General features: G+C 33.1%; 1 protein-coding gene across 3 annotated transcripts in view; it reads right to left on the reverse strand.

Moving 5' to 3' along the window:
• Window positions 1-19,086, reverse strand: part of PHIP (pleckstrin homology domain interacting protein) — a 124,677-nt gene that overhangs the window by 25,224 nt on the left and 80,367 nt on the right. For all 3 annotated transcript variants that reach the window (XM_059400966.1, XM_059400967.1, XM_059400964.1), the window contains exons 21-27: window positions 14,580-14,720; window positions 12,177-12,253; window positions 10,671-10,902; window positions 5,353-5,472; window positions 3,566-3,673; window positions 2,889-3,013; window positions 2,675-2,757 (exon numbers count right to left, since the gene is read on the reverse strand). In XM_059400966.1, the coding sequence (XP_059256949.1) occupies window positions 2,675-2,757; window positions 2,889-3,013; window positions 3,566-3,673; window positions 5,353-5,472; window positions 10,671-10,902; window positions 12,177-12,253; window positions 14,580-14,720 (886 nt within the window). The remainder of the gene's footprint in view (window positions 1-2,674; window positions 2,758-2,888; window positions 3,014-3,565; window positions 3,674-5,352; window positions 5,473-10,670; window positions 10,903-12,176; window positions 12,254-14,579; window positions 14,721-19,086) is intronic.

A 19,086-nucleotide genomic window follows, 5' to 3' on the forward strand; every position in this document is an offset into this window, starting at 1 on the left:
GCCATCCAGGTGTCCCAGATTCAAGCATTCTAACAGCCAGTGATAAGAGGAAAACATGATCTATTACCAGATAGTCCCTAATTGCTCTTTAGATGCATCTTACTGACACTGAACTTAGTGAGAAGATACCATATAATTAATAAACCATATAATTAATAAAAAGCATTCTCGACACACCACAACCTCAAACACAATGATGAGTTTCAAAGAGCTATTTTTTATGATCCTACATACACTAATGACATTATGCTAAAGAGGAAGAAATGGGTAATGTATGCCTAACCACAATGAACAATAATGTAGAAAGATAACAATGAAATTAAATGGGGAACAGAGTATACCATTGGAGCAAGTTTTAAAAATTTTAAATGGCTATCAGTAGATAGATGCCCATTTCCTCAGAAATAAAAGACCAAGTAGTACTAACTTTAGAAGAAATCATTCATCTATAAATTTAGGGAGGAAAAAAAAGCTATGATCCAGATGAGAAAATTCCAATGTACATCCATCATTTGAAATATCTCTTTGATACGTCTATTGCTTGCCATACTTCTTTACTTAGGTTGTTATCAACTCATTTCTGGAATATTCCTAGATTCTAACCACTAATATTTGTTCTGCAATTTCCTGGCAGATGCAGGTCTTTAAAAAAGTAAAATTTTTCAGTGACACACGCAAGTAATTTAAAAAACAAGTGTACCAAAGGCTTATAATCAAAACCAAAAAAAATCTTTAATTCTTGTAACTATTTCTTAAATTTAGATTTCTAAATAATTAGAGCTATTTCTTCACTTCCCAATTTTAGACATTAAGTATAGACCTCTCAATATAATTGTATGTAATTATGTCTATTTTATTTAATCTGTATCATCTCTATCATAACTATGTAAATATTGTTTGCTACAGAACCAAATAGCACACAATTCCCTTCTTCTATAATTCTGTATAATTGCTTCACTTTTTTTTTTTTGTGATTGGTTTTCTCTGGATTTACAATTAAGTAAATGCTTTAAGAGCTTAATCTATAAAACATTCTTCGACATAATTTCCAACAAAGTCAGACACGTTAGATAATTCATCAGTTCCATTTTCTGTCTTTCCTGAAGACTTTGCTCTTGGAGGACAACAACTTTTGAACTAGTCATTTTACAGATTTGCTGATACAGATGCTATGCTGAGACTTCGAACTATTACTGGGAATTCATTTTGGCTCTTTCCTATTCTGGATTTCCTGTCTCCTGGAGGACTTTCATGTCTTTCCTTTCCTTGGTTCATTACGTTATTTGATAGAACAAATCTTTCAGAGCTTCCAGGAAAATGGTGTAATGGAATTTATAGGGAATGTAAATTCTTTTTGATAATGCCCCTGTCTCTAATTTTAGTAACTTGCATTTGTCCTAATTTTTAGAATAGACATGTAAATTTGTATTTACAAATTTTACCAAGACCAAGTTGGTAAAGTTTACCAAGACCAAATAAGACTTATCACCATTCCAATGCCTTCCAATGGCACTGGAGGAGAGATGGACTGGCCTTACCAACTGATGTGCTTTTTCAAACCAAATACACCATATAATTACCACAACCCACTCCAAGATGACAAAGAGTGGCCCTGTTTGAAAATTTAAAAAATACTCAAATGAAGTGCACATCCATGTGACCATAAATTAATGTATCTTAAATGCCTGGAAACTTTTAAGAATTTTAAAGTTTCGGGCGCCTGGGTGGCTCAGTGGGTTAAGCCGATGCCTTCGGCTCAGGTCATGATCTCAGGGTCCTGGGATCGAGTCCCGCATCGGGCTCTCTGCTCAGCAGGGAGCCTGCTTCCCTTCCTCTCTCTCTGCCTTCCTCTCTCTCTGCCTGCCTCTCCATCTGCTTGTGATTTCTCTCTGTCAAATAAATAAATAAAATCTTTAAAAAAAAAAAAAAGAATTTTAAAGTTTCTTTGAGTCTTATTTACAATATTAAGTTTAAAAATTACAACAGATTAGGCCAATAAAAGAAAAATGCCAGTTCAGCTTTGGTCCCAAATTATTGAACATTTTGAACTGGAAGATGTCTTTTGCTTCAACTGTGAATTTCTGTTACATTTTTAGATGAAAATTTAATTCAACACATAAAACAGCTAAAGAAATAGCTATAAATAGTTTTATAACCATTACCAAATCTGAGAGAGAAATTTCAGCATCAACGAGATTAAAAGGACAACTGACCTCTGAACAATATAGTGTGTAGGTCCACTTATACTTGGGATTTTTTTTCCCTGATACAGTACAATACTACAAATGCATTTTTTCTTCCTTATGATTTCATAACATTTTTTTTCTCTAGCTTCCTTTACTGTAAGAATAGTTATACAAAACATATTTCTTGATTACATATGTCATCAAGTAAGGCTCTTGGTCAACAGTAGGCTATTAGTAGTTAACTCTTAAAGGAATTAAAAGTTACACACAGATACTCCACTATGCAGTGGGGTAGCACGCCTAACCCTTGCAGTTGTTCAATGGTCAACTGTATTTTAAATAGCTGACATTATTACATCTTCTTACTTTGTTATTAACATTCCCACAAATGGCAAGAAGATTTATCTTTTTTCTGAATCATTAAAAATAGTAAATCAATTATATTAAAAAAATAACAAACATGTATGTTTTCTAAATGAATTACCCACCTATGTTCCACCGCCTATATTTTGCGTCATCAAACTGTTGTCTCAAGACGAGAAAATCTATAACATCAGGCATATCGTGGTATCTAATTACAAACAGAAACAAACTGATTAGGTCATATACTAAAATTACCTAAAATAAGTTAAAATTTATCTGAATTATCTTAAAAAACAATGTACAATACTAAGAAACACTGCCTCCTTCGATAGTCCTTACTTCATGGTAAATGATCCGCCAGTCAGTTTACCGGTATCAGGATCTAGAAAAGCAAGTTTAAGGCAGCAAAGGGTAGGCAATCCCACTTCATACTTTATGCCAACTATTTTCATCAGTTCTTGTTCCTAGAAAGATATAGAAAATAAACCATCTTCACAAAATAAATCATAAAATAAACTGATAAATATAATCAAAACATTTCTCTCAATCTTGATCTAGGTGGTGATTATTAATTTGTGCACACAAAACTTTCCTGACCTGTGTACTGAGGCATATTTGTGCCCTTTAGAATTAACAAACTTTACCTCAGTAAAATCTTTTTTAAAAAGGGAAAGATTTATTGAAATGCAAGTTTTCTAATACCATTCCAAAGACCTCTACAAAATTTTGAACTCTGGCTAATAAGTCTAAAACTACTTATTTGCAAATACGAAGTTTACCTTAGACATCAGTGTTAACTTTCACTATAATTACACTTTGTACCCAAATTATAAACTATCAGAATACATAAATTCAATCTTAAATTTCTTTGAAAATTAAATACCTCTTAGTCTCCACGATTGCTCCAATTAAAAAATAAATGTTCATGAAACACTTCCTTATGGTGAAAAGAGTAACGTTCAATACAACTTTCTACATAATACAAAACTGCACCTTTTAAGTAATAAACACCATACCCGTAGTTCCATTTTATGCCATGGCTGTTTTTTGGGATTGATACTATAAATCTTATTTTTCCGGGCCATTTCAACATAAGCTTCATGTCCCTGCCGGAAGTAATAAACCTAAAAAGTAAATCAAAGTCACAATTTTAAACCCTGCATGTTTCCTATAACCCAAGATGCAAGGTATCAGTTAAAATTGCAAAGAGAGAATTTAGTATCCTTTCAAAAGAAATTCCAGTATTTTGATATTTCTTCCTTCTTTTCTCAAATTGTCCTAATGCCACTTAATCATAAATAAAGTGTTCTAAATAACATTACTTTGGTTATACAGTGAGAGTATAAAATGAGCAGTTTGTTTCACTGTTTTATTTTTGCATCCAATGTAAGTTGACCTATGCTGTAAAACAAAGTAAATTGTAACTAGGAGTCATGATCAGTTTATTATTCACGTATTTTGGTAACAAGTGGTTTGTACATATGCAGTAACTTTGAAATGAAAAATGTATTTTTCAACATATTTTATCCTTATAAAGAAACTTATCCTCGTTTTATGAAGTTCAGATTTAAATGACACCTGACTACCATCTTGGTATCTACTGGCACTTGACACAGTAAGTCTGATACCAAGTATTCTTCCCACTATAAAAAAACAGTGGAGCTTGTTAAAAAAATGTTACTAAAATTTTTTAAAATGCTATTAAGATTTTGGGATATCCACTATTCTACGTACTTTTCTTCTATTCATTAGTATCACTATTGCTCCAACTGTTTGAAATTTCAAAAGCATAATACTAAATAATGAGAACTTACCTGTTTAAGCACCAACAATTAAAAAGACAACTTAAACACTGTGAAATCCTTATTCAATAAGGATTTATAAACTTTCTAGCTATCTCGAATATATTAAATGTAATTTAATCAAGCATCTTCTTGATGCTCAAGGATCTGTTAGGCTCTATCATTGTACTAAATTACAGTAATACAGAAACGTTCTGTGCTCTTCAAGTCTTCTTAAGTAGGTTGCCTAAATGAATTTTTTTCAGACTACTCTTTAGTTACTCCAGCATTAAAAATGTTTTTGTTTCTTTTTTTTTAAACTGTCAACTGTCACTTGCCACTTTCTATTGCTAATTAGTGTGATTTGCTAAAGAAGCCCATATTGTACTTCCTAATTTATTACTGCCAATCTACTGGCTGCCAGATGACTGCTTCTTAACACTTGTGCATAAAATAAGAAGACATGAACACTGGACTGGGAAATTCTGATCTAAGATCTTAAATTTTCATTTCAAATTCATAAGTACCTAGTCCAAAATGATGACCAATCATATTTTCCTTGAAATATTTTTGATTCTAGCAAATTTTTAAAAAGATCTAATTATAAACACTGTATTTAAATGAAATCTTATCAAATAAAATTAAATAAAAATAAAATGCTAAATTGCATTTTTCCTTTAAAATGTTATGTATTTAAACCTTAAGCTAAGAAAAACAAATTTTTAGAAAGAGAAAATCAGCAGTAGAATCCTCTTATTAAAAAAAATACTAGTTTTTAAAATGTCAATAAATTTCCATTCTCTTACAACATTTAGTTTTGCTACTACAATACTTAAAAAGTTGCAAGTGGCCTCAGAAAAGATCAGAACTTTCCTAATTATATCTTTTCCATACACAGCTTATAAACATCTAAAATGAGATTACTTTATGAAACTACCATTTTCTACAGTTTCAAGAGCTATTTTAAAAAGCTTAAAGATACCTCAAAGAAACAAAGACTGTTCTTAAAAGTTTAAAAGTACCTCATCACCCATCTGCGGCACAAATGGACATCTTCGGGGAAGAGTATCTGTAATCCATGTTGAAGGTAACCATTCTTCTAACGTCAAACCATTTTCCGTTAGTTCTCCTACAGCCAATCTCTAAAAGTTTAGAACATTATAAAGTTATATTATCACAAAAACAATCATCTCTCAATCTGTTCTTTAGAATACTGATAGGGGTGCCTGGGTGGTGGAGTAAGTCAAACACCTGATTCTTAGTTTCAGCTCAAGTTATGATCTAGGACTCTGAGACGGAGGCCCATGTCAGGCTCCACACTCAGGGTGGAGTCCGCTTAAGACTCTCTCTTTTCTCTTTTTGCCCTTCTCCTCTGTGCTTTCTTGTCCTTTTAAATAAATAAACAAATCTTCAAAAAAATAAAATAACTATAAAGGTGTTAAATAAAAGGGAAGATCTTTCAACAAAAATACACATTAAGTATTTAAAAACCTTATTTGTGGGCACCTGGGTGGCTCAGTCAGTTAAGTGTCTGTCTTAGGCTGAGGTTATGATCCAGGGTCCTGAGATTGAGTCCTGCATCAGGTTCCCTGCTCAGGGGAGTCTGCATCTCCCTCTCACTCTCCCTCTCTCTCAAATAAATGAGTACAATCTTAAGAAAAAAAATAAAATAACTAATTTTATTTTTAATAAAATAGCTTAACTGAATAATTGAATAGCTAATAACTATGAGCTATTTATTAGCTATTCAATCTTTCCAAATCACTGCATAAAAAAGAACTAGATGAACCAAACAACATTCAGAACAAGACTAGTTTAACAAGATATTCCCATAAACCCCAAAGTGTAAGTTCTGTGTAATCTCCCTCTCAAAATCCTATCAGTTTTATGAGTATTTGTAACAAACCAAGCCTTATACTCCAGTTTTCTTTTTTTTTTTTTTAATCATAGTCCTGGCATGTTAGTAGGAACCAAATAAGAAATTTTCATATGGGCAGATAGTGGAAAATGCAGAAGGTTAATTGTATTGTTTCAGAGGGGTGGGCATTATACAAAGCCCAGAAATATTTTCTCCCCTTTTTGAAGTAGCCAATTCACACCTGGCTCATAAATGGTTTCTAGAAAAAAATGTTTCTATCAATTTTTTTTCCCCCAAACACAATGTCATCAAGCCAGGTCCCTTGCCTTTTTTTTTTTTTTTTTAAAGTGAGCCCTATGCCTGATGTGGGGCTTGAACTCATGATCCTGAGATTAAGAGCTGCAAGCTCTACTGACTGAGCCAGTCAGGTGCCCCCAGGTCCCTTTAACTTCTGTGGCTAAATATAAAAATAGACCTGTGAGAAAAAGTTTTTTTTAACTTTTGCCCATAAATGGCCATTATTGTCTGGATAAGACTTATGGTTATAAATATGATCATTAAATTTAATAGCTAACTTACCTGGTTTCCTTAAACTTAGGAAAAATGGACTTTCTAACAGCCCTTGAAACCTTAGAGAAACTTCACGCAGTTGACTAAAAGTTTTAGTTGAGTGTTTATATAGTAAGACTTCTAAATTTTATTCTCGTGTTTTTAAAAAAAAGGTAGTTATCATTGAGACTTGACACAAGTTCACTAAAGGAAGTAACATCATAATGGTATATCAGAGAACACTACAGAAAGTACTGCTAACAGCTGTTACTCAGTATTCATTTTCCTCTTATTCCTACTAAACACAACTTGTTTCTCAAACATATCAGGAGTGCTCTCTCTTTGAAGAGTAAGGGAGGGATAAAGGAGTTTGGCATTTACTATATGTGAGAAAGGTCCACTGGAGGATTTTTAGTCCAAAGAGTGATAGAATCTGACTTTTAAAAGATCACTCTGGATTCACCAGAGCAGGGATTTGCAAATTATGGCCCATGGTTTCAAGTGGAGCTGCTTCTACTTTTATAAATCAAATTTTATTAGAACATATCCATATCCATTCATATATGTATTATCTATGGCTGATCTCAGGCTACAATAGCAGGGCAGTGGGTCCCAGAATAAGTTTGTAGATCCCTACTTTAATGAACAGAACCTAGAGTGAAGAGGGTGGAAGGAGGGAGACAGATGGAAGACTATTGCAGTAATACAACCAAGAGCTTATGGTGGCTCACGTGAGTACAACAGCAGAAGTAGCAAAAAAGCACTCAAGTGCTGAATACATTTAGAAGACAGAGCCACAAAAAAAAAATCCCGATAGACTGGATGTAGGATATGAGAGAAAGAAGACTAATTTTTACGGATAACACCATAGTTCTGGTGTAGATAATTGTTAGTGTCAGAAGAGGAGGGCTGGAGAAGGGCAGAGGGGAAAACTTAGAAAATAAATTCTGTATGTGTTATTTTGAGAGATTAAGTCAGAGGATATTTGAAAAGTTAATTTATCCAGTTACTGAGCACCACTGTTACATGACAGAGTTAGAGCCACAGATTTTCAGTTTTATATACTGAAGTTTTGAGTTAAAGTGTGTTTGAAAAAGGTTTCCTCTGACTTAATAGAAAAAGGTAGGGAGAAGTCTGAAAATTGTTAAATTCCAGCCTCAATATGGGCTATTAATTGCACCAAGTATTTCTTCCCATAAGGAAAATATCTGTATTGACTGAAATAGCTAAGAACTCTTAAATGAAATCAGGTAAAGTTGGCTATTAAATAGGAATGATCGTATTGATAAGCGTAAGACTATGGTATGGTATAGTCAAGAATCAGGATGATGATAGGTCCCCAATAATTCTTGGGAAACCTAGAATTTTTGGTTTAAGTAGATTTCTATCATATGATATTTACAACCACTCAGGGGATAAACTGCATTAAATATTCCTCAAAATTTCAATTTTTTAAAAAAAATTTTAGAGATACAGGTAATTCACTTCTTTCCTTTCTAATCATGGAAAATTCTTTTAGGTCCACCTCATATTTTACTTATTCTGGAAGCTTTACTTGAAACTCTAAGAAAAGATGCCCTTATTTGATTTCTCAATTACCATCTTTAAAATTAATCTGGCAATTAAATATATTAGTTAATGTGATACTCTATTTTTATCTTAGGGGATTCAAGCAACTTGTTAGTCACACATTGTTTTGAGAATAAGTTACATCTTACACTTTTTACCCACTCTATTGATTTAAGCTGTAGGCACTCAATAAGAAATTTACTAATCTCAGGGCGCCTGGGTGGCTCAGTGGGTTAAGCCTCTGCCTTTGGCTCAGGTCATGATCTCCTGAGCTCGAGCTGGGATCCTGGGATCGAGCCCCACTTCGGGCTTTCTGTTCAGCGGGAAGCCTGCTTCCTCCTCTCTCTCTGCCTACTTGTGATCTCTCTCTGTATTAAATAAATAAATAAAATCTTTAAAAAAAAAAAAAAAAAAAAGGAAGAAAAGAAATTTACTAATCTGGTTTCCAGAGTTTCTAACAGCATAATGGAAATACATCAGATACATATGAGATAACTTTACTGCATCTCTCTAGAGATTTTTTTTTTTTTTTTTAAATAGAGACAGTGTGAGTGAGCATGGGGGAGAGAAAGAGAGGGAGACTCTTAAGCAGGATCCATGCCTGCCCAACACAGAACTGAGCTGAAATCAAGAGTTAGATACTTAACCAGACTGAGCCACACCTAGGCACCCCTGGAGAAATCTATTTTTAAATAAGCTTTTTTGTTATCTGCCTTACTGTTTTTGCTTAATTTGAATACAATTAGATAGAAAATATTTCCATCTTTTCATACATGCAGTAAATAATAATTACTGAATGATCTTTCAGTTACTTTCCAGCTCTACAATTCTATGCTTAAGAGGGAAATATGTTCATTTGAGACAAAAACACTGAGTAATGAGAACAGTTCTTTCTATCTACTCTTAAATCCACTGGTAGACTAATACCAAGCCATGTGTAAGAAACCAAATTAAAGGAAAGAGTCTATAATATCCTTACACTTCATGATATTTAAAGTTTGTCCCACATAAATTGGCAGCACACAGATCCCATTGTAATACTTCAAGCAAAATAGAAAAATTAAAATATGCCAAACAGTAGCTGGATCCAAATGTGGCACTGCACAAAGAAGCCCAAGGTGTCAGTTTAGGGACAACTACCAAATCAAGAGCAATTAGGTGAAGTAAACTGCACTCTTGACCAAAAAAATTATGTTCTCACAGGGACTTAAACACTGTAAACCTCAAAAGTTCATCAAAACTGTCTTGTGATAAGAAAAAAAAAATTAGCCAGATACAGGGCTAAATCAGTTCTCTTTAACCGATCTGTGTACCACATACGCAATGGGTTAACCTACTTTTATCACCACTGACAACACAGAAGAGAAAAATGTAGGCATATGTGTGATATTCTCTTTGGTAAATCTTCCCCAGACAAAAGCAAAGAAGGCAACAAGAATAGCAGACTGTGGGACCCAAATTAAAGTAATTCATAATTATAAAGCTGAAATGAATAAGAGCTCAAGTGAAGCAGATAAAATAAACATTTAAAACAGATGTATTCTTAAATTTTTCAAAGCTCTCTGGAGAGAAAGACCTTCTTAGTCTCCCTAGCATTTAATTCTATATTTGACAACTTACATTTAATTCTAAAAATGAAAGAGGTTGAAAAAAAAATCTTCCTTGGATATTTTCAATTTAGTCTTTTAGGGAACAGAAAACATGTCCCTTCTATTTCATATAGCTCTTATTTTTTAAAAGAATCCCATTTCCATAAGAGCTGACAAACCTTACTTCTGTTAACATTTATTTCTTATGTTCTCTGATCTGTCTCGAATTATCCACAGACCAAAGATGAAGTAACAAACTAATACTGCTACTGACCTAAGGACCGTCTAATTATGGCTCACATGTTCCGTAAATTAATGAAAGCCTGTTAACAGTAGTGTCCTACTTTAGATTCATATTTGTCTAGTGGTCATCTGTAACAAGTTCTGCCATTATTATTCCAGGTGTTGTGCACTCTATGCGTTCTGGTTATTTTCAGCAATAAAATTAACAATATGGTTAAAAAGTAAAGGCAAGTATGTTTTGTAACATTTTTATATACACAAATGAATAAATCCCACCAGAATATAAATAAAACTCCTCTTAAGATTACATGTTCAATATTTAGAATACAATAATTCTGTAAGTAAATATATTCATGTGCTAAACACTGAGAACTTGAGTAAATTAAATGTTTTGTTATTATAGTATATTCTACTACTGTGTACTTGAGTTTTTTCCAATACTACTAGTATCCTAGTACACCTCAACAATAGCACTTTTAAAATGAGTGCTTTTGTTTTGAGAGAAAACAATTTATATTAAAACAAAATCAACCTTTTGTTTTCTTTCTTTGGGCTTCTTTTTCTTTGGTGATATTTGTCCATCTTTTTCTTCATTTACTTTTTTCCTTTCTTTTTTAATCTGTTTTTGCTTCTGTTTTTCAGATTCTTCTTCTTCATCTGAACTGCTTTCTGCTTTCTTGGTTTTATGCTTGGGAACTTTCTTTGGTGGTTGCAGATTAATTCCTGCATCTGCTGTCCAGTCAGAATAATCACTAGAGTAGTCACTAGAAGGCAAAAAGGGATTTAAAAAATATTTATACTAGACATACTGTAAGACTTTGTCTTATAAAGATGTAAAAAGATCACAAAAAAGAATGAATGTCTTATAAAAATAAAGAGAGATTACAAAAAAGAATGAATAGACTAAAAATATTCCCCTTCCAACTCATCACCTTCTAAACAGTTTCTTAAAATTCTGTAGGTTTAACTTACTTAAATATCTCAAAAAAGTTTTCTAAGAAATGTCTACAGTTTTAATTGAAGCAATGAATTTTACTGCCTTATAAGACTAACAAAAATATTAATTTCTGTGTGTTGCCTATGTTCAAAATATCATGGGACATAAAAAAATAAGGAACAGAGGGTCACTTTCCTCAATTCCAGAAACAGTACAAAGATAGTTTGGAATACTACAAGAGATATCAATATTGAGGAAGAGATATACGGATTATTTTCTTGAGAGGAGCTCTTGACCAGGGGAACTCCAAAGGTAGACCATTGCTGCCTTCATGATAACTGGATATGAAATGGGGGTGGGGTGGGGACTGTCAGAAGTGTTTTGGCCCAGTAGGTAGATTACTTGAGTATTTTATTCAGTATCTACTTATAAGTTAGGTACATCTTATGCTTCAAAAAATGACACAATTCAGAAAAATATAAGCCTTTGTGTTTTACTTATCATTACCAACCATGTTTGCATTTCTTTTCAGTTTACCTTCAAAAGAACTAAGTTTTACTGAGCTGATGTTGCAAAAAAAGGATCCAGTTTTATCTTCTATTCTAATTTTAGTACATGAGAATATAACTTGATTTTGTACAATTTTAAAATATAAATATAAACGCTTTAAAGAAATCTAAGTAATACTTCATTAAAATCAGTAATTAGTTCCCTATATTCAGTGATGTATGACTTTACTCCTCTATAAAGATTAACACTGAAAGGACAGATTTTTTCTGGAGCTTAATTCTACCACCACCACCCCTTATCCTTGTCCTGAATGTCCTTAGTAGGAATCTACAAATATCTCTCCAAGAATAATCATCACAGGTAACAATCCATGATTTCATTTTAACTTGAAAATGATTTCAAAGAATTTAAAAAACATTTTCAGACATTACACTGGATGCATGGCAATGCATCCACAGAACAAAAGATCTTTGAAGAAGAACAAATTCTCAACCCAAAGAGATTCTGAAATGTGTTGCTGAAAAAATGAAAATTTTCAGCTTTCTAAAGATTTTATATTACATGTGAAGAAATAGAAATTCACTGAATTACCTAGAACTGCCATCACTGTGCCATGCTCTCTCTTCCTCTTCCGATGTCCCACCACTAACAGCAACAACTTCACCTTCCTAAGAAATGTTTAATACATATTTCATTGTGTAATTTTACAAAATAACATTCTAGGATTATTAGAAAATATCAGTGCTATCTAATAGTACCAATCACATTAGGATATTTACAACAATTAAAACCTGATTTTGATTAGTCCTACAACACAGATCTTGTATTTTAATACAACAAAATGTATCCAATGAAAAAATATATCCAATGAAATAATACCTATTAATACTGGATTCAGAGCAATTGCTCAGATGATTAACATACTGAGAACTTAAATTACGAGTTCACATTTTACTTATTGTCATCATTACAATTAAAAACTGCTTTATTACACATATAAAGAGTATTCCAACTTAGGTATTATTTTAAAATTGCAGTAGAGGATTGAAAACTACCCATAGTTTCTCTAGTAAATATTCTCTGCTCAATGTAGGATAATCCAGTGATAGTCCATAAGATCCAGTACCTTATGCAATTTCTCCCTTGCTCAAATAAAATTTTACACTCCAATTAAGAGTAACAGGTCAAATTAAGTAAGCTTTTAATATATTACAGAAGCTATTCTAAGCATGTGTATACATCATCCCATTTAATCTAGACAAAACACTACTGGCAATAGGGAGCAATTATTTAAACAGTATAAATTAAAGCTTAAAAAGGTTAAGAAATTTACCCTGGACAGCACAATTAATGAGCAACTAAGCTACTCTAAAGTTTAGACTGCTCTCCACAAGAACAGTTTTATCAGTGTTATTATTTGCTGGGCACATTCACAGAATTTTTCAAAATGATAATGGGATGTATTCCTTTATTAATTAAATAAAATAGCATATCTTGGAAGACAAGTTTTTTCTTTTTGATGTTTTAATAAAGAAGAATTTGTATTACAGAGCTATTCCACAAAGTTTTGAAAACTAACCAAATATGAAAAGATCAAAATCCAACAATAATTATAGTTAGAGAATTTAATCTCTGCTCAATATAACTGAAAAAAAAAAGAATGTAAACAAATGATCTGATTATTCTCATCCTTACTATATATATAATTTCTTTAAAGAGAGAGAAAAGAAATATACTTTTATATTCTTAGTACAAAATTAAAAGGTACTATAGAGAAGTACAAAGTATTTGAACCCCCTCCCAAACCGGATTCTTTCCATTAATTAATATAATGTGCCCAAGATGATATTCTGTTCTCAATGTACTCCTCCTAGAAATTTAATTGCTCTAAATTTAATTGTTAAAATAGAAGCAAATTAGTTTTGAAGATAAATGAAGGATTTAGTTAACTCCTTATGTAACTAGAAACAAGATGTAACTAGTAACTAGATGTACCTAGAAACAACATTCTAATAAGCTGAATCATATTTAAAGTATTTTATAGGAACATATTAAGAGAATCATATGAATCTTTAAAAATAAAGAAACATTTTATAGAGGCAAATAACTAGCCCACATATATTTTATGTTTTGCATGTATATCTAAACTGTCATGTATCAAATTTGTTATTAGTATATTTGATCTTTTTACCAGATTGGACAAACCATTTTTACCTGGTCACCCTAGGAACTAAAGCCATTGGAGAATAACTTTTCAACTGTAGTTAGCATACTCTCAGTTTGAATTTTATTGCCGTGTGTACAGAAAATATACTCAGAGAATTCCCAGATATGTCTAACATTGCTTCATAAATGTGCAATAGTCAGTAAGACCATAGAGTCTTACTTAACCAGGGGAGGGAGTGATTAGGGTGGGGGCAGGGGGAGATGTTGTTAATAAGCTGTGATTGCAACCTGATTGCCTTTGTTGAAAAAATATGTAATTTAGTAGGGACAATGATATTTATGGAAATAATTATATACAAGGAAATTTTAAAATAAACTGAAAAGTCAAACTGGCACAGAAATAAAAAACTAACTGAAATTACCATATGTCTATTAATTAGTCATTATAGTTACAGACTAGCGCTTCATGGCACCATTTTAAAAGCCTGCCTTTAGAGTAAAAGGACCCTGGGTTTAATTCCTGCTCTGCCATTTAATAGTTAGGTACATAGGCAATCTAAACATTCTTGAACCTCAGATTTCTCATACACAAAATCAGAATAATTAATTCATATGCATTTGTTCTGTGAATTTGACATTATGAATATGTGTGCTATGCCTGGAACATACAAAACAGGTCTTTAGTAAATGATAACTATCACTATCATTGTAAGATCTAGAAATACCATCTTTGAGTTACATTTATAAATACATCAATGAATACAAAGAACAGTCATACTAAAACAATGTTAAACTACAAACAAATTTATAAATGTGCTGAGATCTTACATCTGAAGAACTAGTGCCATTTTCTATCTCTTCTGAAGGTCTAGGTGTCTCTTCCAAAGCAGATCTTGTACGGTAATTGTGTTGATTTGCCTGTTGCCGTTTGGATTCTCCGAGATCCAGTAAATGCTCATGAGCGTGATTCTGGAAAAAGTTTATTTACTTAAAGTAGGATTAAAGAGCATACTTTTTACTTTAAAAGTTGTATATTTTTTAATTATAAAAAATCCACTCATATTTAAGATAGTCATATAAGTGGACTATGGTACCAATTCAAATAATTTAACATTACATTAGCTTAAATCACAGGTTTGTGTTATGTAGAAATTCACTTGCTGGTTTAATAAGTCATAACAAAATTCTTTTTCCTGATTAAGTGATACAGACTAAAGGGTTTATAATAACAGACTAATAAATTCTCCTATAACCACACTAAACGTATAGAACAGATTTAAGAGAGGACCATGAGCTGTGAGGCATATGTAATAGGCAGAGACAAAGGAAAGGAAACCAAAATGGTGGTCACAAACCACCCTGCCACTTTGAGGCTAGGACACCAGTTGGCTGGCTATCTCTTTTCTGCCACAGAATAAATATAGTAAATGAGAACACACTAATAAACAAGCATCAAAAGAAACTGATAAAATCCAACATGGTGACAAAGATGAACAAACTCAACAAACACAAGAATTCACACCTGAAAAAAAACCCAACTGTATCTATATAAAAAAAGAATAAAGATAACTTGCAAAAAAAGACATCAGATTTATATATACAATATATCATAAATATACAACATACAATAAGAAAATCTTTAAAGTGACAGGAAATAACTTTGGATATCCAGCACTACATATGTATTTTTATATATATGTATATACATATATATATAAAAAACTTTGGATATCTATAATATAACTATAGCTATAGCCTTTTTTTCTCCCCTTCTCATTAAACTTTGTTTTAATGAGTCTCAAAGTTCTATGACAGATTTCTGGCCAAGATGTTTCCATTAAAAAGTACTGACTGATTGAATTATTAATTATTTTAAGGATTTATTTATTTATTTGAGAAGGAGAGCACTCTCAATTTATTTGAGAGGGAGAGGGAGAGAGAGGGACTCTCAAACAGACTGCGATGAGCGCAGAGCCCAATCTGGGGCTCAATCTCATCACCAAGATCATGACCTGAGCCAAAAATAGGAGTCAGACACCTGACTGCACCACTTAGGTACCCCTAAAAAGTAGTGATTTAAAAACGAATTACCTAAAATTTGCTGCACACTCACACAAACCAAATGATCCACAAAAGGTTCTTTTCTTCAAGGTTTTATGATGCATCATTATCCCTAAACAGTTTCTTAATATTAAACTTAAACAGCAAATTGAGACAAACAGTTCTGGGATCACTCTTCTACCACTGATTAAGACAGGGTGGCAGGTATTATGGATAATATTCACTTAGTTTTGAGCTTTCTGGACAGACCTGATGACCTCGCCAGCTCCAGCAGCCTTCTTGTTCACTGCTTTGTTTACACCCATGATAACTGTCTTACATCACAAAGAGCCAAATGACCCCAAGGACGATAGAGAACCTCTCAACATACATGGGCCTGCCAAGAATTCTATCAACTATGGCAGCATCAACAGATTTCAAGAATTCAGGGCCATTCAGCTTCCTCCCAGAACAGCAATCTCCTTTGGCTCAGCAAACTTGCAAGCAGTGTGAAGCTGCATGACAATTCAGCACAGGTGTATAGCCAGCACTGATTTGGCCCGGTGACTCAGGATAAAAACCTGATCTGTGAAGCCAGCTGCTTCCACTGGTGGGTTATTTTTGCTATCAGCAGCCATACTGCCATGGCAAGCATCTTTTATAAACATGTTCTTGACATGAAAGCCACATTAGCCCCAGGAAGAGCTTTACTCAAAGTTTCATGGTGTACACATTTCAACAGACTTGCTACAACTGTAATGGTGATGGGAGCGAACGTGACCACCATCACAGGTTTGAGAATACCCGTCTCAACTTGGCCCATAGGGACAGCACCAACACCACCCGATTTTGTGGATGTCATGGAGAAACAGGCACAAGCACCTATCAGATGGATGAGCTGGTAGCAGGATATCCAGAACTACAAGCAGCATGGTTCCACAGGCATTTTCATCTTTACAGGTAGACTTTCCATCCCTTGAACGAATGCACATTAGCACTTGCTTCTAGCATTTATCGTTCCAACCATAAACTGTGTGGAGATGATAGCCAAATTTTTAAATACTGCTCATTCCTTAAAGATTTCTTTCTCTCTCTTTCTGGCTGTGGGGTACGCAATGGAAATCATTTTGTTAACAGCAATAAGAAGTCTAACATTAGTCAAGTTCTTATTCATTTGCAGGTGATTTTCTCTCCACAAACTTTCAGCATATTGTTTTGTTCTCACATATTATAATGTGTTGAGGTTTTACATTTTTAAATTCTATATTATTTTTGCCTTACTTATTCTGTTTGACTCACAATGTCTTTTCTTATTTATACTCTGGCACACCAGTTAAAAGTTAATTTTCGGAAAATTTTTCAGCTTTCTAAAGATTTTATATTACATGTGGAGAAACAAATTCTCGTTCATTATTTTTTCATCCCTTTCCTTCCTCTAATCTTGTATGCTCTCTCTACATATATCTACATTCATATTACATAAAACATATGTTGTTTTTTACACTTCCCACATAGTATCTTTAGATCATTTCATCTCTTGTTGATACATTCTGAGAGTTCTTCAACTTGACTTTCCAGCTTACTAACTCATCTTTCAGGGTCTTACATTCTTCCAGTCAAGTAATCTACTGAGTTTTTCTCTATTTCAATAATGATGTGCTTCATCCCAATATATAAAATAGTATCCTCTACAGAAATGCTTTTCCTTACATTTCCAATATCCCCTCCTAGCTCTAAGAATATGCTATTTCAAGTATCTGTAATGTGTATCCCAATAGCTTCCCTGTGTAAGTCATCTAAGTCCATCTACAGTGTGGTTTTATTCCTCCTATCATGGTTTGGCTTCACAAGTGTGTTGGGGTGCTAATATTGCACTGAGGAGGAAAGTGAAAAGAGCAAAAATCTAAGTCTTGCTTTGTACTCCTAAAAAAGATTCTGGGTGTGTACTTCAAGACCTATATAATTCTGCAACCTGGGTTCAACCATTCCCTGTTCCTACATCCATCTCCATTCTCCAGTTCCTTCTACGGTTGTGGAACCAGTCTTGCACTACAACCCTGCCCTCACTTCAGCCCTACTCATGTCTAAACAGCTGCTAGTAATAGCCAAATAAAATAAAAGACATTTTCACATGCAAGGATATAAAATTCACTCCACCTGGGTTTTCTCTAAAAGAATTACTAAAGGACTTTCTAATTTTGTAGAAACTTTGGGATCTATGTAAAGGTATAAAAAGGAAACACTTAAACTTTGAGTAATATGTGAAGAATGTAATGTACAATACCTGCTTTTTCATTTAACATAAATATATTTACCTACAGTTCAAATGCATTTATTAAAAATTGCAATTTGTTCCATTTTGTAAAGCTTTCTCCTCAATTTCATATTTCTTGAGGATTAATGCCACGTTAAAAAACATTCATGATTTTAATGCTTTCCTAAATGATACAGTAGAAGGGAAAGCTGGCTGTCAACCAACATCTGTTCTCCTCTTTTTGCACAAACACAAAAATTTTCTTTGTCAGAATTTCATATGACTAAAATTCTGGCCAATGGGATATTTGGCACAATGTTACAGAGTAACTTCAAAGAATATCCCTCAATAGAGCATATGTGTGCCCTCTGCACTCTCCTTATTGACTTGATCCTCCATCCTTTAACCTTAAATGAGAAAGCTGGTATCTTGAGGCAGAAATTCAAGTTCACACCCAAGAGAATCAGAAAAATGAGAAGAGCTTCAGTTCTCAATACCTACATCATCATACTGTGTCTGGACCAACCGACTGAGGCTTTTACATCAGAGATAAATATTACACCCATTTATTTAAACCACTGTAATTTGGGGACCAAACCTGCTACCAAAAATCGTGTAACTACTATTATTATGACTGTTTTCTAAATGGTTTTTGTATTAATTTATACTTCCCACCTGCACAGTATCTTTATTATTAGAGGAAAAAAACACTGCAACTCCGGGATGAAAGACGGCCATCTCATGATTTGTACACTCATAGGTTTGTTTTCAAACCTTTTTATTTTTTTAAAACTTGAAAAAAAAATAAGGTCATAAACATTACTGTTCTACTTGTTTTTTTCCCACTTAAAAATGTATCACGAACATTTCCCTAAGGCAATGGAGTTCTAACTGGTTTTGTTAAAAAAAGCTGCATTATATTCCTTAGCTAACAGATACCACAACAGTCTACCTCTCTTCCACCAATAGTCACAAAAGTCATTCTAGTTGTTGCTACCAGAAAAACTATAATATCTGAGTGTACAGACATACATATATATA

Source organism: Mustela nigripes, chromosome 5 (genome assembly GCF_022355385.1).
Source record: "Mustela nigripes isolate SB6536 chromosome 5, MUSNIG.SB6536, whole genome shotgun sequence".
In the NCBI taxonomy this organism is placed as follows: domain Eukaryota; kingdom Metazoa; phylum Chordata; class Mammalia; order Carnivora; family Mustelidae; genus Mustela; species Mustela nigripes.